This window comes from Suillus clintonianus (assembly GCF_016758775.1).
Source record: "Suillus clintonianus strain FC179 chromosome Unknown DEU56scaffold_8, whole genome shotgun sequence".
NCBI lineage: Eukaryota > Fungi > Basidiomycota > Agaricomycetes > Boletales > Suillaceae > Suillus > Suillus clintonianus.
In genome coordinates, this window is record NW_024539232.1 from 663,058 (window position 1) to 686,448 (window position 23,391).

Below are 23,391 nucleotides of genomic sequence, written 5' to 3' on the forward strand. Positions count from 1 at the left end.
TTCTGCGGTAATATTGTAGTCCGACGTGATTCGCTTGTACTCCGAACTACGCTGCTGCGCCAGTAAAAGTGCGCTAAAAGGCTGTCCCAGGCGAACGATCAGCTTCAATGCTCGCGAACAGGAGTCCAAACCATCAGATTCATTTTCTTTCACGCCCTTTGCACTATTTGCAAAGTTGGGCAGCCCAAAATCATGACGATTCCACGGACAGACGAGCAAGAATGCCCGTGGAGTGGGCCGTGTGGGCGAGAACTGAACCAGCTTGTCTTCTGTGATGATTGATAGGTCTTGAAGCCCGTCTGTTGTGACCTTGTATGTGAAATGTGTCTCCTTGTCTTCGCCGCGCTTCTTTTTGACTTCCGTGATAGCAAATGTTATGCAAGGCAGATGCAGTCTAGAGTTCGCAAAACGAGGGGCACTGAGGCTGTCAACAAGGGTATAGAGTCTCAAAGCTGTCTCCACATCCACAGTAGTGTCCAGCCTAGCGACATATTTCTGCATCTCCTTCATGGATAGAGATGTCAGTGTGCATGGTGGAGCTGTGTACGAGGTAATTTCAGCTGGGAGACAGCTGTTGAAGTCGGATGATTTTCCGACCCAGTCTAGGGCAGTAATGTCGCCCGACCGAGCGATGATTTCCTGCAAGAGCCGGCCGAGCGCGCTTTGCTTCATCTCGCCATAGAGTACAGGTAGTTGGACGCCGAAAATACCGAACAATGAGTATGCGATGTCTTCTGGCACTGTAGTGACCCGGTGCGACGCCCATCGGAGTTTCTCTCGGGCACCTTTCATCTCGGGATTGAAGGTGACAAGTGCATGTGCATTTATGCCTGTTGAACATTCCAACTCCTGCATGATAGTGGAAGACTTCTTGTGGTTGGGAGAGTGGTCATAGAGATACAAGGACCAATCTTTGTGGTAGAAGAGAATGATCTTAGGAGTCAGGAATTCCTGAACAGTCCATCCTTGGGACATCTGACAAGTAAATGATCGTAAGAGCTGATTGGCGATACCAGACAAACATGGAGTTGACTGATCGTTGGACCTCGGCAGTGTTCTTCTGGTTGATACAGCATGTATCGCTCCACGCCCAACGATACTCCATACCACGAGCCTTTTTGCAGAACTTCTGCAGCTTCTCTATGCTGGCAACTCCCTTCAACTTGTACACATCCTTGTCCTGGATGTGGTGCAGCGCTGGCTCCTCTTTATCCCACCTATGAGATAACATGACCCAACTGAAGTACTTCGCGACCAATTTCTTGATGGGCTTCATTTGGAGGGGCACATGCGTCATTGATGAATACAAAAGCTCATTGTACTCTGTGCTTTCCATGAAAGCATTTATCTGTGCCTCTTGATTGCATAAAAGCCCAGTGGACGTGTTGAGTAGACGAAGCGGTGCTTTTTCCAGATGAGCATCAATGACCCCTTTGATAGTGCTTTCTGCTTCAGTATACTGCAGATGCAGCGCTGGAGAAAGAGTTGATTGGATGGTGATGCACAAGTTACTCCGGACTTACCTTGCATCTTCGAGTCGGGAGCATCTGTAAGTTTTAACTTGGAGAGCATGCTTTCGAAAGTCTCGTTTGCTTTATTATCTGAGTGTTGTGCACCACGAAGTGCTGCATCCTTCAGTTCGGACCCATGATGAGAAGAAGGGTTGAGTTTGATGACCTGTGTTGGTGTAATCAGCACAATTAAGAGAAAACGTGATGGGTATTGTCTGCACCGTGTTAGCATCAGCAAGGGCATCCGAATAATGTTTTCGTGCAAAAAAGGCCGTACTGCGGCGTGCAAAAAAGGAGTTGTGTGAGGAATCCAGCCTTATTGCAGCCGAAAACAGTTCAACAGCCATCTCATAATTGCTCGCAGCAATGGCCTCATCTCCCTTTGCGACACATTTGGCAGTGCATTTTTTCTTGAAGGCTTATCAACACTAGAATCAGTCTCGGTGTTCAAGCTGTCAGAGATGATAGCATGCTCACTGGTAGACCATTCGATGTAGCCGCTCTTTGCGTTGTCATCAATCATGCTCATCATATCCTGAAAAGATTTGGCTGCTTCGATCACCCGATCGGCCTCAAGGAACGCATCACATTGTCGTTGGTTGACAGTTCGCCATAAGGAGTCAAGATCCCAGCCAAAGAGCTGTTCGGTGTACATCATCCATAAGTGGAACTGTCCTCGATGGCTTTGTAAGGACATACCAGCATGAAAATCTTCCATCTAGGTTCCAACAATGTTGTAGGCGAGAACAAGCTGGTTATGGTAGGAATATTGGCAGTGAGTGCATCAGCGGCTTCGCTGTACTGCCCGTTCTGGAAAGTAATAAATGCAAGCTGCACACGTAGATATGACTGAGGAGTGTATTTCAGAATAAGTAAGAAAACTCTTCAGGTCTGACATAATGCTTACATCGACCATGCTGCATGGAAGTGCACGCAAGTGTTGGTCAGCGATGGCGAGACGTTGAACTCGCCGGAATGCCTCATTATGGCGACCAGCATTGAAAAGTACAACAACCTAAACAAACCCATGCCGAAATATTAGTATGACAAACAGACTATGAAACTAACAAGAGTACCTTGATCAACAGTAAAAGATCAATGGTCATTGGATCATGATCTGAAAATGTGATAGCGAGGTCGAAAGCTTCCATTGCGTCCCAGAGCTGCTCGTTGCCGCAGAGGGCAATGCCCTTAGAAATATATCCCCAAAATGAGGGCTGCATGGAAGTTGACTATGCAACATAGCTGTCGTGAACAGCGTAGTAATGATGGGCAAAGTGTCTGACCTTTACTGTGTCTTGAAGCGCACTGTACCATTCGGAATTCCGTGCTCTGACAACCGAGTGAATGGCATAGGAATCGTCGTTGTTGCCATCTTTCTTGATCTCTTGGGTCAGCAGCTCTTCAGCGGTATGCAGGTCCCCAGAAACAGATGCATCCCAGACAGTTGGGAAAACTTGGATCTGTATGAAGGAAGCTCGCATCGCATGAAAAGTAGACACATCAATGGCAAAAGCTCACCCTGACGTCATACAATTATTGTCCGTTGGCTATGTTGCCTTCGTCATGAATGGGACCATCATATTTATCATCAGCGTAGTCCAGTGCTCCGTCTTTAGGGTGAATGGGTTGTTCTAATATTTTCTTAAACTGGTGATAGTTGTAACGATGATGGTCGTCTCGTCTGCACGGACAGTGTAGTCGCCTGTCTGGAGATCTGACTATATGTCCTGCAAAGGTAGTAGTGAATATGTGCTGTCAAATGATAGGTGAATCCCCTACTTTTCTGTCCATTCCATGTAACAGTGATGCTAGAATGGAACTCGCGGGTGTGGTTCTTGTGGTTCTTCCCGGGTTCAGAGTTGGGCGGTGGACGGTTTGGTAGTTGGTGCCTGGGATGGGGATTGTCGTTGTTCTCATCTTTCTTGGGTGGCGGATGATTGTGTGTTTGGGGTATGGGAGGGGGATCCTTGGGCCCTGGGTGGCTTGGTGGTTGGCGCCTGGGATGGGGATTGTCATTATTCCCATCTTTCTTGGGTGGCACGGGAGGGAGATTGTTGGGCTCTGGGTAACTTGGTGGTTGGCGCCTGGGATGAGGACCATTGTTGTTCGCATCTTTCTTGGGTGGCATGGGAGGGGGATTGTTGGGTCCTGGGTGGCTTGGTGGTTGGCGCCTGGGACGGGGATTGTTGCTATTCCCATCTTTCTTGGGTGGCACAGGAGGGAGATCGTTGGGCTCTGGGTGGCTTGGTGGTTGGCGCCTGGGACGGGGATTGTTGTTGTTCCCATCCTTCTTGGGGCGATTGCGTGGTTGGGGCACAGGAGGGGGACCGTTGTGCCCCGGGCGGCTTGGTGGTTCAAGTTGGTGCCTGGGATGGGAATTGTTGTTGCCGATTTTCTTGGGCCCTGGGTGGTTTGGTGGTTGGTGCCTGGGATAGGGATCGCTGGGCCGAGAGTGGTTCGGTGCTTGGTGCTTGGGATAGGGATCATTGTTATTCCTATCTTTCTTGGGCGGTGGATGGTTGCATGGTTGGGACATGGGATGGGGATCAGGCTCTGGGTGGTTTTGTGGTTGGTGCCTGTGATGAGAAGTTTCGTTGTTATTTCTGTCTTTCTTGGGTTGGCGCCTGTGATGAGAATCTTTATTGTTGCTATCATTCTTGGGTAGTAGGTGGTTTGGTGGTTGGCGCCTGGAATGGGGATCATCTTTGCTACCATCTTCCCTGGGTGGTAGGTAGTTTGGTGGATGATGTCTGTGATGGAGATCGTTGTTCTTGCTATGTTTGCTGGGCCCTGGGCGGTTTGGTGATTGGCTCCTCGGAAGGGGGTCGTTCCTGCTGCTATGTTTGTTGGGCAATTCTCAGTTTCGTGCTTGGCGCCTTGAATAAGAATCGGCATCGCCATCTTCATTGATCTCTTGTGTCAGTAGTTCAGTATTACGCGAATTGAAGACAGTTGAGAAGATCTGCATCAAAGGAAGCTCAAGTTTGTATCAAGTAGACACACTGAATACAAAGGCGCACATTATATGATGGTTGTCCATTGTAAATGCTAGACTCGTCGGGTGAAGCACGGGTGTACCTGCATCTTGGAAGGTCGACAGGGTACTCGTACCCATCGACACCGTACTCGTAACTGTCGACACCATACTCATACCTGTCGACAGAGTTATGGTCACTGCCATATAAGTCATCATCACCGCCACTGGGAGAGTTTTCGTCGACATCCAAGGCTTCGCGAGCTTCATTGGGCTCGTAGGAGTCGTCAATGTATGGGGCTTCGGCGTCTGAAGCTTCGCCGGAATATAAGGCTCTGTCGGCATCTGAAGCTTCGTCGGAATATAAGGCTCCTTGAGCATCTGAAGCTTCGTCGGAATATAAGGCTCCTTCTGCATCTGAAGACTTGCTGGCTTCTGAGGTTGCGTTGGCTTCATCAGCGTCTATGGCTTCAGAAGCATCTGAGGCTTCATCGGCTTCATCGGCTTCATCGGCTTCTGAGGCTTCATCGACTTCTGAGGCTTCGTCGACTTCTGGGTCTTCATCAGCGTCTTCATCTTCACCAGCATCTTCGTCTTCATAATCATTGATATCTGAAGTATTGTCAACTTCATTTGCCTCCGAGTCATAGGCCTCATCAGCGTATGGGGCTTCATCGCTGTCTTCGACTTCGTCTTCATCTTGGTCTTGGTCTTGGTCCTCGTCACCATCATCTTGGTCTTGGTCACTGTCTTGGTCGTCGTCTTGGTCACTGTCTTGGTCATTGTCTTGGTCACTGTCTTGGTCACTGTCTTGGTCGTTGTCTTGGTCACTGTCTTGGTCACTGTCTTGGTCATTGTCTTGGTCATCATCATCTCCGCCTTCGTCAGGGTCTTCGCTCCCAGACTGCGAGTCGTCGCCCCCATAAGGGTCTTCACCCCCGGACTGAGAGTCTCCGCCCCCATAAGGGTCATCGCCCCCGGACTGAGAGTCTCCGCCCCCATAAGGGTCATCGCCCCCGGACTGAGAGCCTTCGCCCCCATAAGAGTCGTTGCCCCCGGACTGAGAGCCTTCGTCCCCATAAGGGTCTTCGTCTTCATAAGCATCCTCGTCTTCGTCGGACTCTGAGGCTTCGTCAGGTTCATCAGATTCTGAGGGATGCTCTCCGTTGGATGAGTCCCAGAACTTGGCTGTGTAGTTGGCAGACGCGGTGACAAGTTGCTGGGCATCACTGGGCGACCAAACCCGGATGGCATGATCCTGTGATCTGGAGATTATTTTAGGCAATCTGCGATACTGAACAACGAAGAAAGGTATAAACCTGTTGAGTGTACTATGAACACTGGCAGTCTTAATCTCCGCATTCCATACGACAACTGGTCTCTTGACATCGGGAGAGAAGAATACCGAGTTCGCACAGTATGTACGCTTCACTAGCGGACGCAATACTCTCCGCCTGCTCTTGACGTCCCAGATATTGAAGAATGCGACTGTATTCACTGATCTGGTCCCAGTGTGTCGTCGCATCGTACGCGTTGGCCCTGGCTGCCCTCGCATTATCTGCGCCTGTGACATGTCGTGTTGACCTAGAAAGAGTGGTAGGCGGTCAGTAGCATTTCAAGTTGATGAGGAACGTACATTGGGGATATCGTTCGAGTTGCATCATGATTGTAGATGTTGTAGCATGTGGCGAGTAGTGCATATCTTCTCCTTATAACCCACTCACATAGGCGCTCGTCCACAGTTTGGATCTCACGTCTCTTTTCCATCATCACTGCCTTTCTTCATAAACGCCAGGCCCTGTAATATCCACGGTGTTAATGAGACGCCACACATGATGTATGCCCTGGATCCGAGCAGCGGCTAATGCATGTTTCCGGTGTTCACTGATTTGCCCGCCTACACACATGATAACGACTCATACCTCCTCAGACCACGTCTTGATAGTCTTCCCCTCCCGACAAGAAGGTTGATTGACTCCCAAAATCGCGATCGGCGGTTATACGAGGCAGGGATCTGATTTCTCCATCTCAGGTGTAGTGATTCACATGATACTGCCTGATGTCAACAATAGATATGTCAGAAGTCTTTGGTGTGGCATCAAAAAAAAAAATACGACCATCTCAGTACCAAAGACAATCCATAGTTGACAGAGGTACTCAACTTATGATAACGATAGCCAAACAAGATCTCGTAGTACCCGCGGGCCGTTCCCATGCCAGCAAGGCGTCTGCCTGGTATTGTTGCTCGGATTGTTCCAGTCGACACCGACCTTCATCAGTACCGCCATGAAGCGGCTCTTGATGAAACTATCAAGATGTTGTGCGCCAGGTACGCGAGTGGAATGGGTCCGATCATGCAAGACAGCGGTTGCATATGCAGACTGGCACAGCTCGAATTACTCTGCTTCGAGCCTCTAACGGAGAGTGAGAATCTACTAGTCTAAGAACGGGAGGCTCAGGGTAGTGTGAAGTCGGCGATACGAAAAGGGTTGCTCAGCTGCTCATTTCTCCCGATAGATATCGAAATAGCGACACAGAAAGTACGAGTGAGGGCACGGATGCTGAGTAAGAAGATATACTATCCTCTGCGTCGTGGTGGTTGGGTAACCCAGCTCGGTAGTATCTGTACTATTGTCATCAGGACTCTTGCAACTGACGGCAGAATTTGCGGGGAACATTGCAGCCGTTGATTTAAAAAAACGCTGCAGAGAGCTGATTCCGACATGCGGAGATAAGTAGCATGAAGTCCGTGGAAATCGGTGCAGCCTCAAGGTTGGCCACATATCTCATGAATAAGTCGTAGCATGCGAGAACGTTGTGACTTGCATATGTCTAAAAACTAGCAGACAGATAAGTCAAGCCTGAGAAACATGCCAAGGCACATGTATGGATAACGCACTTGTTTCATAAACGCACTGGCAGGCCAAACGATATGCGGTATCCATAAGTACGCTGACCATCGCACTGTAGCGTCTTCCTCGCTTAAAATGCTGAACATTCGATCGAGTCAGCACTGAGTACTGAGTACTGAAACTTCAACAGCAAAGCTCATTCACTTGTATCTCAGCTGGACAGCAGATAACTGTCAAAAACATAAAATAATGGCCATGGACTCGGATAGAGGACAAGTTAAATAGCGTGGGCAAATTCGATGACCTTACCGTGATTGAAAGAACACGTGTCTGGTACCTCATGCAGCGTAGTCAGCTCCGAGCCTCCGACTGCATTGAACCACATCTCTTTTCCACTCTGCTCATATTTCATTCCACATTATAAAGTTTCATGCTTCTCCAGGACATAAAGAAGCCCGATCATTATAGGACCTTCGCCATTCCATTTGAGGGACCAGCAGGACATCGGTAATCGCCTGGTCGTCTCCTGCTGTTGGTTTCCTGCTCGTGATGTTGTGCTATCAAGGTACGCACCTTTTCGAACCCATGATCTGTGCTTTCAGCATGTTGAGATCTAGCGAGCAGAATCAGAAGATCCACTGGAATCACTTTCAAAGAGGAGAACAGTAATCATGGCCTATCCAGGTGAGCTCCACCCGCGTCTGCTACCCCCTGATGTTTTTGTTGCTAATTCATACGCATCAAAGCATGATCTGTCCATAGCGACGAGCTGCTCTAGGGCATAACTTGAGGGAGGGTCTCGGACTCGTCAGGAATCAACGAAGCAGATGTTTCTTTTTATCACACCACGCCGCTTTATTTTTGCTGGTTGGTTGATGCTCTCCATGTGGCTGTGTCGAATGGCTCAATCACTGGGAAGCACTGATTCATCACGCTGGCGCGGGGCAATGTCTCCACACAGTCACTGTGCCAGGCATTACTTACCTTAAAGTATAGTCCCTGAGACCCGAACTCGCAGAGTCTGTAAGTATCTTCGAGGGGCCACACATGCACGACCGATATCTATTATAAAACAACAGACAAAGCCTGTGTCTCTACTTGACGCCATAGCAAGAGCTCATTCTGGACCCCAGAATTGACATCATCACGTCCACACTGTAAATGTACTGACTACGTACCCCAGTTCTCCCCAAGTTTCACTTCCTGGGGTGGAGAAGTATGACCTTGCAAGCAAGATTTTCAGGATCGCGACACTGGAACTTTTGTAGATGTGTCAACTAGGGCAGCGCTGACCTGCTGCAAGAGAAACTTCTCGCCACCTGTCTGTCGCTTACCTGTATACTGCCGCCCACCCACGGACCTACTAGCATACCGGTTGGTTAGTGCTTTCTAGGTGGTAGTGTCCTATGTGACCCCGTCACTGAGAAGCTCTAGTCCGTCGAGCTTACCTTGCTAACGACTCCTGATAACGTCTCCGTCGACACAAGTCTACTTCCACACATGCAGGTTCCCATCCAAACGGCCGTTTACCTGCCACATGTCGCTCGTACAACCCATAGTCAAGCGACTCGATCAGCGGTGAAAATCTTAATCTACCTCATCCTACACCTACGCTCATATCTAAATCATCATCCAGTCCGTTCCGAAGTGTCCTCCGCCCCCTGTAGTGTTGGGCAAGAGTTACCCTTTCCCTTCATACATATTGTGTGTGGCGAGCACTGAGTCGGCTTCCTGCCCACTATCCTAAGTCGTGCACTCACTGCCACTAGGCACTTGTCCGCTTATTGATGGCTCCGTGTTTGTCCGATGACTACGGCTCCATACGACCGTAGTGTTGTTAGCAATACTGCAGAATTTCGTCGCGCCAGTTTTTGCTGCAGCCTAGAAGTCGATCTTCGTGAACATTGATCTCGTCGTTGAAGAAGCTCGGGCCTGGTCGGCATTGTGCGTTAATGGTGCGGACGGCCCGCTGACCCGATGGAAGGCTCAAAAGCCCTCCATTATATTTATGCAAATATGACGCTACTTGAACATACCTTGTCTTCTGTGATGATTGATAGGTCTTGAATATTTGAGCCGCATGGCACATGGTCGACACTGGCAAAAGTGCCGAGAGGAGTGAGTCTCTTCAAAGTTCTTTCCGTTCCTCGCACTTACTGAAATCAACACTTGTAGACCTTAGTACTGCGATATGATCGTTTTCTAGCAATTGATCCATTACGGAGATTTCAGTTACAGCCTGAATGTGACACGCGGCATGTACAGCAGATCATTCTTTGTATTCTATTATATATCGCATCCAATCCGAGTTCATGGTTGTCCGAGCGAAATACTCGCTGAAGAGTTGACTGCGGGACACTCATCATGTTCACGAGAGCGCGTAAACATGGACAAGGCATGATGTTTCCATCAGAGATGCGCGTGCGCCATAGGGAGTGGTATATTCATTTGTGCTTCCTCATAGGCACAAGTGATATATCATATTGACACTATACCTGGATGCAAGAACCCAAATCATAGGTAATACTAGTCTCCCCTAGTCAGACTTATAATATCGAAGGAAGATCTATAACAGTTCCTTTTGCGTTCCTTCGTGCCTCTATCAATCCACCAAATTTGAAACACAAGTCTCTCATTGCGATTGCAAAGCTGACCGATTACTTCCTAGTCTTCGCCAGGATCAATCCCTCTGGTAGAAATCCCTCCTGACTCATGACGGACCTGCCTACTAAGCTTCCGCTTCCGTGTATAGATCATTCAGCTAGCATGTGGATTTCATCGATGACCCTTGGCCACATTGCGGCAAGTTTCATTGACGAACTGCTCTCCCGCAGCCGTATACAAGGCTGGACATTTCGTCCGATCGACATTTTCACCAGGAGTTCGGGATTTCAAGTGTATACTAGTACACGGTGACAAACAAATTGAGAAGATTAAGGATAAATACATGCACTCCTACTATAGTTGAATAGATCATGGATGCAAGGCAAAATATGCCCCTCCAAACGTCTACAGCCCACGAGCCTCGAGACGACTGCGGAACATCTTCTGGAACTGCGGGACGTGCTCCAAGTCCATGAGCGTGTGGTGTTCCCCGGGAACATCAGTATATGTTGCCTCGCCGCGGCTAAAGTCAGACCATGGACGGAGCTGGTCGTTGAGCCAATCAATCTTGGATCCAGCAAAGGGAGTGGCGTAGAAAACATCAATTGCAGCTGAGGAGTGGGTATGTGAGCAAGTGGTTCTAAGGTTAGAAAACGAACGACTTACAAACTGAGCCTGATGGGTTGTAGTCTAGTCCACATTTGATGAGAGACTCGGCGACGTCCACCCATATGTCAAACTTCTCGAGCGTCAGCTGGAGCTCGATGATACGTTCAGGAGGCGCATTCTTCCATACGATATCACGCTGCTCCTGCCTTGGAAGCGGTCTCAGGGAAGGAGGTAGATCATTAGCATCATGTGTCGACACGAAACCGAGGAAGGCTGCTAAGTGGAGCAAGCAAGATGTCCAATCGATCTCACGCATGCGGCCGGCAATATTAGGAGGAATGTTGATGGGAGCGAAAAACTTCACTTCTTCACCCATGGACTCGAGCCGTTTGGCAACTTCAAACGCGACAACACCACCGTAACTGTAGCCCGCGATGGCGTAGGGCCCCTTCGCCTGAACCCTCTTGGCTGCTGCCGCATAGAAGGAAACCATCTCGTCCATGGAGGTGAAGAGGGGGTGGCCGGTATCGAAGCCAGGAGCACGGAAAGCGTAGAAGGGACGCTCATTCTGGAAATAATTTGCAAGATTGACGAAAATGAGGACCTCTCCGATACCAGGGTGAACAAGAAAGATTGGCGTCTTATTTCCGGTCACTGAAAGGGGAACGATAGGGTCGTACTCCTCAGGCTGGGCACCCCCGGAGAACAAGGAGTCGACGTAGTTGGCCAGGCTTGAGAGAACAGGGTGCTTCAGGATTTTGATGGCAGGAATGTCAGGCAGACCAAAGTGCTCCTCTCCTTCGCGCTTGAGCCTGGAGATTATGTCAGTGAAGGTCGTTTGAAGGTGGAAACAGGTATATTCACCGGATAGCATCAATAGAAGTACCGCCGATCTCGAAGAAGTTGTCGCTCGCCGACACCTCACTTTTGGGGATGTTAAAGATGCCAGCATATATCTTGGCAAACACCTTTTCCGTTTCGGTGGACGGGGCAACGAAGGAAACGCCGCGTGCCTTGCTGAGCAGCTCCTCAGAATGGGCGATGTGCTTTGCAAGTTGGCCTTGCTTGAACATGTTCATGAGGCGCGCACGAGACAATTTTCCGAGAGTGCTCTTCTCCATTTGATTCACAGGGATTGGAACAATGATCTGAGGTGGCAGCGTGATCATCTTCACACAGATATCCCGCAGGGCCTGGTGCGTGGCGAAGAGCTTGGTAGCGGCATCTGCTCCATCGAGGTCGAAAGTTGGCGAGTAGAAAACAATGAACCCTTCGGTCTCTTGCCCCGGAGCGCGGTAGCGAACTGCAGCGAGGAAAGAGTGTGTGACCCCTTCAACGGTTTGGAGGTGGGTTTCGAGCTCAGGTATACCATATGAGACGCCATGGACGATGATGGTGTCCTTGATGCGACCGCTAAGGCGCATGACACCATTCTCGATGATGCCAACATCGCCAGTGCGAAACCAGCCGCCCTCGACAAAGCTAGAGGATGTAGCCTCGATATTGTTGTAGTAGCGTACGAATACCATCGGCCCACGAATCTGAAGCTCGCCGCTCTCCCCGTCGGGGCGCAGGGCGACACCATCGGCGGGATCCGTGATACGCATCTCGCAACCATCGAGGGGACGCCCGAGATCAAGGAACTCGCGAACAGGCTCGGTTGCGAGGACATCCACCGGGTAGTTGTAAATGCATCCGGCGCTGCAAAGGCCCATCAGCTGAGCTTTCAATATGCTTAAAGTGTCCTTACCAAGTTTCTGTCATTCCAAACCCAGCGGCGACGACCAAGGACACCGCAGAGGGGTTCTTGCTAAACTTTTTCATCATAGCAACAAAGGCTTGCGCGGTCTTGGAAACATTAGCTTCACCTCCGCTGTCAATCCGCTTGAAAGAGGACAGGTCAAAGCACCCGAAGAGGTCGGCGCGCTTCCCCAGATCACGAGTGAGCTTGGCGAGCAGGAAGTTCGGAGCGTAAGTCAATTCGATTGACTTAAATAGAATGATAGGAGACACGTTAAGATGTGGTTTAGTGTCAGCATACCTTTTCGTCGATCAGACGGAGCAACCGAAGGGGATCGGTAAGAACAACAGATGCATGCACGTGGAGTTGCGAAGCACCATATAGCATAGGTGTCATGTGGTATTCCAACAATCCCGCGACATGATCAAATCCGACCCCTGAATGTCATGATCAATGTCAGAAGACAGTTCAAGTGATGTCCGCCTTACAGTTAAGAACTCGAGATTCGGAGGTCAGGTCGTAGTGTTGCCCCTGGGAGCGGCATGCAGAAAGGAGGGTACGGTGCGTGTGGACGACTGCCTTCGAGAACCCAGTTGAGCCCGAGGTCAGGAACAGGATGGCATCGTCGTCTGGTTTAGCCTCATATGCAACCCAGTCAGCTGCAACGGTAATTTTCTGCCCCGATGATTTTAATTCGGAGAGTAGGTGAACCTCCAGACCAGGAATGGAGCTGATCTGCTCAGCCCCAAGCTTGCTGGTCAGCCAAGTTGCAGATCCAAACAAGTCCTTGATATGGGCGACATGACCCTCCTTGTGCGCCTGTTGTGCGCTAAGTGTGGGCTGCAAGCAGGGAAAATAACCAGCCAACAGACACGCCCAGACAGCAGCCATGTTATCTTCGTGCTCTGTCAAATATACGACAATAATTGAGCCTGTGGGTTTGCCCCAGTCGAGCATGGCACGTGCAAGGTTGCGAACATATTGGTTGAACGCGCTGAAGGTCGTCGTGTGAATAGAGGAGTCATGTGCCGAGGAGGTTATGAAACCAAGCTCGTGCAACGGATACCGGTCAACAGCTCGAGCGATTACGTCGTGGAGAGTGTTGGGTGCGGTAACGAAATCGGTGGGGGAGACTGCGACGTGTGTCATTGCAAGCCGTGTCTCAGGTTGTATTCCACAAGGAGTGATACAAAGGAGTTTATGAAGGGTTTCTGGGCGAGTATTCGCTGACTTTCTTGGAGTTACTTATAGACTGCTGTGTAAGGGATGTGATGATCCCCGCTGGCAAGCGAATCGATGAAATGCTTGGTATCCACCATATTGGCACGATAGGACTCTGTGCCATTTAAATGACGCGGATCCGAGTGGTGTCGCGCCTGCCACGGTTGTGCGCCAATGAATTTTAATCGCTTGAAATGATTTCTAAACACATTGGATACAACGAATACTCCAATATTGAATGTTGGATCTCCATCGGCGTTGGCGTTGGCGTATAGGCCCTGGAGTGCTGAAATGGACCTCTCACTGCACATTTATAATGCTCGTCCTCCGCATTTGTGAAGCTTGAGAATGCCCGTCCTGTATTGTTTTAATGGTGATCTAATCCGGGGTATTTCATTGTGTAATCGTCCTTACCTTGTCAAGCGCCCCACGCCACGTCAGTGCCTCGTCAATGATGTGTCACGGCCGCTGGACTGGTCAGCACTGCGTTCTGGAGAGAACCCGGAAAGCTGCTGATGATGATGTGTGCTATGCTGTACATCCGTGTATGTACTGTCGTGACCCCGAACCTCCCTAGGCCCCTGACACCCCTGACACTCTACTCCTCCAGCCTCTGCTCTTGCCCAAACCGATCCGTCCGAACCCCGCTGGGTCGCTCCGCTCCACCGCGTCAGCGCTTCGTCAGTGCGGCGTCAAGCCCAGTAAAAAGCTATAGCTACATATCATTTATAGTTGTGTTGCAATGCTTTTATAGGATTAGAAAAGTACCTTTGAGGGAGGCCCCTGACTCCGAACCACCACCATGGTCAGTTTTTCCCACGCATAAAATTGCGGGCAAGGTCGAGCCATCAAGCCGCTTTCCATGAATGCATTTCTCTGTGCATCTTGATTGCATAAACGCCCAGTGGAAGTGTTGAGTAGACGAAGTGGGGCTTTTTCCAGATGAGTATCAATGACCCCTTTAATAGCGTTTTCTGCTTCAGTATAATGCTGACGCAGCGCTGGAGAGAAAGAGTCAGTTGACTGAATGGTGATGCGTGAGTTACTCGGAACTTACCTCGTATCTGCTGGTGGGGAGCATTTATAAGTTTCAACTTGGAGAGCATGCTTTCGAAAGTCTTGTTGGCTTTATTATCCGAGCGTTGTGCGCCATGAAGTGCTGCATACTTCAGTTCGGACCCACGATGAGAAGCGGGACTGAGTTTAATGACCTGTATTAGTATTATCAGCACAATTAACAGAAAACATGATAAATATTGTCTGCACCATGTCGGCGTCAGCAAGGGCTTCCGCATAATTTTTTTGCACCAAATAGGCCGCACTGTGGCGTGCAAAAAGGGAGTCATGTGCGGAATCCAGCCTGATCGCAGCTGAATACAGTTCAACAGCCATCTCGTAGTCGCTCACGGCAATGGCCTCATCTCCTTTTGCGACACATCGTGCAGTGCAGTCTTGCTTGAATGCTTATCGATACTAGGATGAATATCGATGTTCAAGTCATCCGAGATAATAGCACACTCACGGGTAGACCATTCGGGGCAGCCACTCTTCGCATTGTCATCAATCATGCTCATCATATATTGAAAATATTTGACTGCTTCAGTCACTCGATCTGCACGGAGGAATGCATCGCATCGTCATTGGTTGACAGTCTGCCATAAGGAGTCAAGGTCCCAGCCAAAGAGCTGTTCGGCGCACATCGTCTATAAGTAGAACTGTCCTTGACAGCTTTGCAAGGACTTACCAGCGTGAATATCTTCCATCTAGGTTCCAAAAGTGTTGCGGGCGAGAACAAGCCCGTTACAGTGGTAATACTGGCTGTCAGTTCATCGGCGGCTTTGCTGTACTGTTCATTCTGGAAAGTATGCATTGCCAGCTGCACGTGTAGATATGCCTGAGGGATATGTTTCAGAATAAGAAAGTCCATCAGGTCAGACATAAAGCTCACATCGACCACGCCGCACTGAAGTGCACCCGAGTGTTGGTCAGCGATGGCAAGACGTTGAACTCGCCGTAATGCCTCATGATAGCGACCGGCATTGAAAAGTGCAACAGCCTGGACGAAATCACATCGAAGTTTTAGTACAACAGACAGACTATGAACACAACAATGAGAGTACCTTGATCAACAGTAAAAGATCGATGGTAATCGGATCACGATCCGAAAATGTGATAGCTAGGTCGAAAGCTTCCATCGCATCCCAGAGCTGTTCGTTGCCACAGAGGGCGATGCCCTTGGAAATATAACCCCATAATGAAGGCTGGATGACAATTGACTGTGCAACATATATGTCATGAACAGCCTAGAAATAGTAGGCAGAATGTCTGACCTTGACTGCATCTTGAAGCGCATTGTCCCATTCGAAATTTCGCGCTCTGACAACTGAGCGAATGGCATAGGGATTACCGTTGTTGCCATCTTTGTGAATCTCTTGGGTCAGCAACTCTTCAGCAGTATGCAAATCGCCAGCAACGGATGCATTCCAGACAGTCGGGAAGACTTGGATCTGTATGGAGGAGGCTCACGTTGCGTGACAAGTAAACAAATCGAAGGCAAAAACTCACCCTGACATTATATAACGATTGCCCGTTGAATTGGTTGGCTTCGTCAGTCTCCTGTTTCTTCTCGCGGTGTGGTGGTTGGCGTCCAGGACGGGGACCGCTGTTGTTGCCACCTTTTATGGGCCCTGGGTGGTTTGGTAGTTGGCGCCTGAGATGAGGACTATTGTTGTCGTTTCCACCTTTGTTGGGCCCCGAGCGGTTGGGTGGTTGGCGCCTGGGAAGGGGGTCATTGTTGTTGCTATCGTTGTTGGGCCATTCGCGGTTTGGTGGTTGGAACCTGGAACTTGAATAGGAATAGTTGTTGTTGTTCTCTTGTGCCACCCGCACCTCAGTAGTATTCAGGTTTAGGACAGTTGTGACAATCTGTATGAAGGAAGCTCAAGTGTCGTGATAAGCAGACACATTGAAGGTAAAGCTCACATTATATGATGACCGTCCATCGTCGCTGCTAGAGCTAGAGCTACTGCTAGAGCTACTGTCACTGCCAGAGCCATCATCACTGCCAGAGCCATCGTCAGTGTCTGGAGCTATGTCAGCTTCACCACCACCTTTGTCCCCGTGTGGCTCACCATCTTCGCCTTCGGACTCTTCGTCTTGAGCTATGTCTTCATCTTCATGTTCGCCTTCTTCATTCTCTTCGTATTGGTCACGGTCACCATCCTCGTCATTGTCGATGTCTTCACCTTCGGGAGATTCTTTGCCCCCATAAGGGCCACCTTCCTCGTATTCATTACGATCACCATCTTCGCCATTGTCGATGTCTTCACCCTCGGGAGATTCTTTGCCCCCATAAGGGCCACCTTCTTCATATTCATAACGATCACCATCTTCGCCATTGTCGGTGTCTCCACCTTCGGGAGATCCTTCGCCCCCATGATAAGGGCCGCCTTCTTCGTATTTATCACGATCGCCATCTTCTTCGTTGTTGATGTCTTCACCTTCGGAAGGGTCTTCACCCCAGTGAGGGTTTTCACCCTCGTAAGGGCCTTCTTCACCAGTGTATTCACCCTCGTAAGGGCCTTCTTCACCAGCGTATTCACCCTCGTAAGGGCCTTCTTCACCAGCATGTTCACCCCAGTGAGGGTTTTCACCGCCGTAAGGGTCTTCGTCCCCGGGATAGGGTTGCATTGTAGATGTGGTCTGTGGTGAATAGCTCGAATTATCTCCTTATAACCCATCTCATATAAGCGCTTGTCCGCAGTTCTTCTCTGGCTCCGTATTACTTACCATCTGCTATAGCTCCTTGAATCTCACGCCGCTTCTTTATCTCAACCTCGATGTCTTTTCTTGCCCCTGTATTACCATGCTGCCACAGCTTGAATCTATCAAAGGTGACGAGACTCGGACCAGGGAACTAAGGACGGGAACGGACTCAGTCTTGGATCGAAAGACTAATGATTAACTATGAATCATACCTAAGGACGGGAACGGACTTAGTAGGGTAGTAGTTAGTAAGGGTAGAGTAGAGTCGTTAATAAGAAAGCTCACCTCAGTCTTGGATCGAAAGACTGAGGGAGATTATTCGACGAGAGGAAGAATTAATACGTTGATTGAGACGGAGAATCAATAGGGAACGTGTATGATGCATGGTAGGAGGAGTGATTGTGTATGTAAGAAGGAAAGGATAAGTACGTGTAAGAGTCATATCTTGATACTCCCACTCAGACGCAAATCGCTAGAGGCGCGTGTGTACCTATTCAGCTGATTCTTCATTTGAAGGGGAACGGAGGGCAAGTGAGTGACGGTGGTTGCGGAAAAGTTTTCGTGGCAAGGATTTCGTGAAGATGTCGGCAATCATATCATGTGTGGGCACATATGGGATGATGATGGTCCCATCGCTAACTAGATCTCGAATGAAATGATAACGAACGCGAATGTGCTTTGCCCGGTCGTGAAATTGGGGGTTTTTCGTTAGCGCGCGACTTCCGTTATTATCGCCGTATAGCGTGGTGGGGGTGATGAGCGAGAGGTCAAGACCAAAATCACATAGTAGCTGACTGAGATGAATCTGCTCGCGGGCAGCATTGGAGAGGGAGATGTATTCTGCTTCAGTGGACGAGGTCGCGACGACGGATTGTTTTTGGGAACGCCAACTGATGGGAGAGCCGAAAAGGTAGTAGACATAGCCCCCAATCGAACGGCTGTCGTCTTTGTCAGATGCGAAGTCAGAATCCGAGTACCCAACGAGTCCTTGGTTGGATAAACCAAAAGTCAGCGAGTGATGCGTGGTTCCACGGAGGTAACGAAGGAGATGGTGGAGTTGGTGATAGTGCTCTATGCCAGGGTTGCTTAAAAATTTTGACAGCGTCGATACTGCGTATGCGATGTCTGGACGACTAACGCGCATAGCAAAGTTAAGCTCCCCAACGACACGAGCATACGGCATGTGAGCGAATTGTTGCACTTCGGTTTGAGTGAGAGGTACAGACGTCTTCGTCAAGGAGATGCCTGGGACCATGGGGGTAGACACTGGTCGACAATCCGACATCTGAGTTTCGCTGAGGATTTGTTCGAGGAAGGAGGATTGGTTAACGGTTAGAAGCTTCTTGGAGCGATCACGCGTGATATGCATCCCTAAAAAATGACGCGCTTCGCCAAGATCCTTCATCTCAAAATGTTTGCCCATCTCCAACTTAAAACCGTTAAGGAAATCACGACAATTTGACGCGAGCAACATGTCGTCGACATAAACAAGTAGCCAAATGGTCTTGTCATCCTTGCGCAGGACGTACAGACTATAGTCCGCTTCACTGCGAACGAAATCGAAGCCTCCTTTTCGTAAGAAATCGTCGAGCGTCTTGTTCCATTGACGACCAGCTTGCTTGAGTCCGTAAATGGCTTTGAGAAGTTTCCAGACCCAGTCTGGGTGTTCAGAATCTTCGAAACCTGGTGGTTGACGCATGTAGATTTCTTCGTCAAGGTCGCCGTTGAGGAAAGCGGTCTTGACGTCCATTTGATCAAGTTCAAGGTCGAACTTAGCAACCAAAGAGAGTAGCGCTCGTACCGTATCGTACTTTGCGACAGGGGCGAAGGTGTCGGTATAGTCTAGACCTTCGATCTGCGTGAAACCCTGTGCAACAAGACGGGCCTTATGACGGGCAATCTGACCATTCTCGTCATATTTGTGCGAGTATACCCACCGTGAGCCTACTGCTTTTCTCCCTGATGGGAGTGGTGTTAAGACACCCACTCCTTTTTCTCCCAACGAGGCTAACTCTTCGTTCATCGCACTTTCCCAATGACCTGAATCCGTTGATGATCGAGCTGCAGATATCGTTTTGGGGGGAAGCTTCCGACCGTCAATTTTATTGTCGTCCGTCAAGGATACGTGTCTTGCAGAGTGTTCGATGATGACATTGGAGGTCGCAGTGGTAACACAATCTTGTTCTTCATCAACTTCCTCCTCGACAGTGACGGGGACGTAGGTCCAACGCCGCTGTACTGGAATATGTTTGGTCGGAATGGCGACAGACTTTGGAACCGCTGGTCGTGCGTCGATGCGTTGACGTGTCGAACGTCGTGGCTCAGGAGGTGGTGCCGTTTCTATGGGAAGTTCAGTAGTGACGGGAACTGGCAGAACATTGTCGTTTGACTGCGGGAATGGCTGTGGGGGTTCGAGGGTAAGAGGAGTGGATAACGGAAGTGCTCCCACTGAAATGGTACTGGGTCCTGACAATGTGATCTCAGAGCCGTCTTCTCGAGGTCGTGTGATTTTGAAGCCGCTTTCTAGAGGTCCAGTTCGTGTGATTTTGAAGCCGTCTTCTGATATTGACAATGGTTGAGGCAATGCGCGAGTGGACTGCTGCATTAGTGTGCGCTGATTATATAGTTCGACAAGGGGGGAAACGACTGAGTTGGGTGTGCCGTAGAAGATGGTTTCATCAAAATGGACATTCCGGGAGTGTACCGTTTGTCGTGTCGCCGGGTCCCACAAAAGGTATCCAGCATCTTTGACGTGCCCTAGTAAGAAGCACCGTCTAGAGACAAATTCATATTTGCTGCGATTATCGTCTGGGATGTGAGCATAGGCGAGGCAGCCAAATGGACGTAAGTGCGAGACATTCGGTAGTTCACCATAGAAGAGTTCAAACGGTGTCCTATTGTCAGTGGCTGACGACGGAAGGAAGTTCTTGATGTAAGCTGAGTTGAGGATCGCATGACCCCAGAACGAACGAGGGTAACCGCTCTGGTGGTGAGCACTCAATGCTCGAGTAGCAACCGTCTGGTGTCCGCGCTCTGCAACGCCGTTTTGTTCTGCTGTGTATGGCATTGTAAGCTCATGTTCAATGCCCTTACTGCGCAGAAGCTCGATGGTAGCATGAGAGACATATTCACCGCCATTGTCGCTGCGGAGACGTTTGACCTGCTGACCTGACTGGTTCTCAATCCAAGCGATATATCGCATAAGATGAGAATGTACCTCGCTCTTGTGCTTAAGGAGGTAAATGGTCGAAAAGCGTGAAAAATCGTCTGTGAAGGCGACAAAATACGTTTCGCCAGATTGAGTTGCGGTGTTGACAGGTCCCCAAACATCAGTGTGAATGAGCTCGGCGATGTGCGTCGCACGGTGTCGAGCATGAGGCGGGAACGGTAAGCGTTTCTGCTTGCCCATTAGGCACGACGGGCAGTCAATATGGTCACCAGATCTTGCGGACTTGTCTGAGGAATCAAGAGACAATCCCACTACAGCCTTCTCTGCTTTTCGCAAGGTGGAATTCGCAGCATGGCCCATGCGCGCGTGCCATACAGCCAGTGGTAAAGGCATAGCCGAGGTGGACCTGCTGGCAAAGGCCACATGGGTGTGCTTGGCCCGTAGATAGTATAAACCGGCAGAACACTCCACACGTGCGATCACGGTTTTATCAGCACGATGCATTTGTCCCCCTTCAGCATCCGTTTGAAAGAAAATGCCTTCCGACAGCTAAAGCAGACACAGATATCAGTGTGCACCGTAGGTCAGGTACATGGAGGAAGGGGAGTTCGATGAACTCATGTTTCCCACTGTTGTCGAGCGCTAGCGTGATGAATCCCCATCCTGGGGCAAGAACGGTATCATTATTGGCAAGCTTCACGATTAGGGGAGGGTTATAGGTTCTGTAACGAGTGAAGAGGGAGTGTTTGGATTCCATATGTGCGGTGGCGGCTGAGTCTACATGGAACGGGAATGAAACAATGTTCGTATTAGAGTAACTGGCAGAATGCGCAGGGAGACGAAGGAAGAATGGGATGTTGTTAGGTTGTCCTGCCGTGAGGGTCGATATGTCAGTGCCCTGTGAGGGTGAGGAAGGGATGCATGCTGACGTATTGGGTGCGTCCGATTTTCCTAGGCGAGCACGACAGTTGTGCCAGATGTGGCCCGTGCGTTTGCAAGACCCACATGTTGAACGCCACGACAATTCCCATTTATCCCCCTTGGAGGCGTCAAAATCCTTCGGCTTGGCACGTTCGGTAGGTTTACCTGCTGCTTTCGTCACCCTAGCGGCCATGGCTGTGTGATGCGCATGCGGGTTTGCGGAGCCAAAACTTGCATAGTATTGTTCCGAGTTTCTGATCTGGCTGATTACTCCTTCCAGCGTTAGCTTCCCGGCATTGGCGTCAGCGCTATGGAGTATGAGCTGGGAAAGTGGCGCATAGAAATCGGGAAGGGCACGCAGTAGCGCTTGGACAATGGTATATTCGTTGCACTTCCATTCGATGGATTCGATGACCTTGAATTGGGCTTTGATGTCCGTGATCTCCTTAATGGTCTTGGTAAGGGAGTCGCTATCAGATGCTTTGGGGAGGTCAAAAATGCGACCCATAAGGCCCGTGAAGCGGATGCCGACAGACGCCTGGTATTTATCTTCCAGCGCCTTCCAGATGGCGGCCGGATCAGTGACACCCGTGAAGTGGATGAGGTCACTTGAGTGCACCGCCATACCAAGTAGTCCCTTGGTTATACTTTGTCGTTCCCGAAAGGAGATGACATCCGTGCTCGCGTCGTGCGTCGCAAGACGTTTGTTGAAATCATTGTCCGTCTCAGCAGAGCTCTTGGTCGGGCGCTGAGGACCCTTCTCGTCACCAGAAAGGAGACGCCAAAGATTGAAGAGCGAGAGCCAAAGGTCCATGGATGTTACCCACGAGGTGTAGTTGGAGCCATTGGCGTCCAGAGGAGCATGAGGAAAAGATGTTGGAATTCGAATGTTGGATGACGATATGGTGGACATTGCTGATGTAGAATGACGTGTCGGCGATGGCGACAGTAGAATGGGAAGAGTAAGTGGATTTGGTAACGAGCGAGCTGGTATGATGGGCGTCAATGGCGGCGATGGCGGCAAGGGGATGGATAAAATCCGCGGGTCAAGCGGGGATAGAGGGCGACCTTGTTCCAGTTCGGGAGAAGTCGGAGGAGCTCAGATAAGGTGAGTGGAAGCGAGAAACGAATGTAAACCTAGTCTGAGTCAGGGCTCATAACCTATCAAAGGTGACGAGACTCGGACCAGGGAACTAAGGACGGGAACGGACTCAGTCTTGGATCGAAAGACTGATGATTAACTATGAATCATACCTAAGGACGGGAACGGACTTAGTAGGGTAGTAGTTAGTAAGGGTAGAGTAGAGTCGTTAATAAGAAAGCTCACCTCAGTCTTGGATCGAAAGACTGAGGGAGATTATTCGACGAGAGGAAGAATTAATACGTTGATTGAGACGGAGAATCAATAGGGAACGTGTATGATGCATGGTAGGAGGAGTGATTGTGTATGTAAGAAGGAAAGGATAAGCACGTGTAAGAGTCATATCTTGATAAATATCTGGTACTGACGAACACCTACACGTTATGTTCAGGATGACATGGATGTGCGACGGCTGCTACGTCATGTAGGCTTCTTGCATTTAATGAGGCAGTCCCTCCCCAAAGCAACAAGCTGAACTTGGCTGACCAGTCCTTGATGCGAGCTAGCATTGACCTCGCATCCTAGGGTGATATTGTGTTCCATGCCAACTTGATGAATTGCCAATAGCCCTCGCTCCGCAAGGTAGATTTCAATAGGTGGCAATATGCTGGCATCAACATTGTTGCACAATGCGGCATCTCGCTCCATACTGAATTACCAATAGACCTTGCTTCACAAGGTAGATCTTAGGTGGCAATCCGCTGGAATTGCAGATATCATCTGTTCGAAGTGGGATTTCAGGTGGGCAGGTTCATCCTATATCACCGTAGTGGCTATATTCAGCACATAAAAGCAAGGAAGGCGTCTTCCTACTGTCCACTTCAGATTGATTTGACCCCATACCAGTATCACATCCTCATAAACAATGCGTTTCTCCTTT

At 49.7% G+C, this 23,391-nt stretch overlaps 3 protein-coding genes across 3 annotated transcripts; all 3 read right to left on the reverse strand.

Annotated features, from left to right (window-relative positions):
• Positions 1-3,156: 3,156 nt before the first annotated feature.
• DEU56DRAFT_752420 (uncharacterized protein) lies at positions 3,157-4,050 on the reverse strand (the record flags this gene model as incomplete). The annotated part of the gene is made up of 1 exon (XM_041349635.1): positions 3,157-4,050. The coding sequence occupies one exon, from the start codon at positions 4,048-4,050 to the stop codon at positions 3,157-3,159; it is 894 nt and encodes a 297-aa protein (XP_041213310.1).
• Positions 4,051-10,349: 6,299 nt separating this feature from the next.
• On the reverse strand, positions 10,350-13,443 carry DEU56DRAFT_977508 (atromentin synthetase; the record flags this gene model as incomplete). Its single annotated transcript, XM_041359653.1, has 6 exons — positions 10,350-10,555; positions 10,611-11,365; positions 11,418-12,254; positions 12,304-12,542; positions 12,595-12,731; positions 12,783-13,443. 6 exons carry the CDS (start codon positions 13,441-13,443, stop codon positions 10,350-10,352), a joined length of 2,835 nt encoding a protein of 944 aa, XP_041213311.1.
• Positions 13,444-14,888: 1,445 nt separating this feature from the next.
• DEU56DRAFT_555301 (uncharacterized protein) lies at positions 14,889-17,489 on the reverse strand. The gene is made up of 10 exons (XM_041346787.1): positions 17,305-17,489; positions 16,647-17,243; positions 16,498-16,598; positions 16,081-16,440; positions 15,846-16,022; positions 15,636-15,791; positions 15,464-15,571; positions 15,260-15,409; positions 15,038-15,200; positions 14,889-14,988 (listed from the first exon to the last, which is right to left on the reverse strand). Exons 2-9 carry the CDS (start codon positions 17,203-17,205, stop codon positions 15,153-15,155), a joined length of 1,659 nt encoding a protein of 552 aa, XP_041213312.1. The 5' UTR covers positions 17,206-17,243; positions 17,305-17,489; the 3' UTR covers positions 14,889-14,988; positions 15,038-15,152.
• Between the last annotated feature and the right edge of the window lie 5,902 nt (positions 17,490-23,391).

What these genes read in the sequence shown, in the direction of transcription:
- DEU56DRAFT_555301 (XM_041346787.1), bottom strand. Translation starts at nt 17,205, where the DNA reads ATGCAACCCTATCCCGGGGACGAAGACCCTTACGGCGGTGAAAACCCT. An exon ending in AGAGTCCGAAGGCGAAGATG is followed by an intron (nt 16,599 to 16,646) that starts GTGAGCCACACG and finishes ACATAGCTCCAG; the next exon opens with ACACTGACGATGGCTCTGGC. An exon ending in TTCAGTGCGGCGTGGTCGAT is followed by an intron (nt 15,410 to 15,463) that starts GTGAGCTTTATG and finishes CATATCCCTCAG; the next exon opens with GCATATCTACACGTGCAGCT.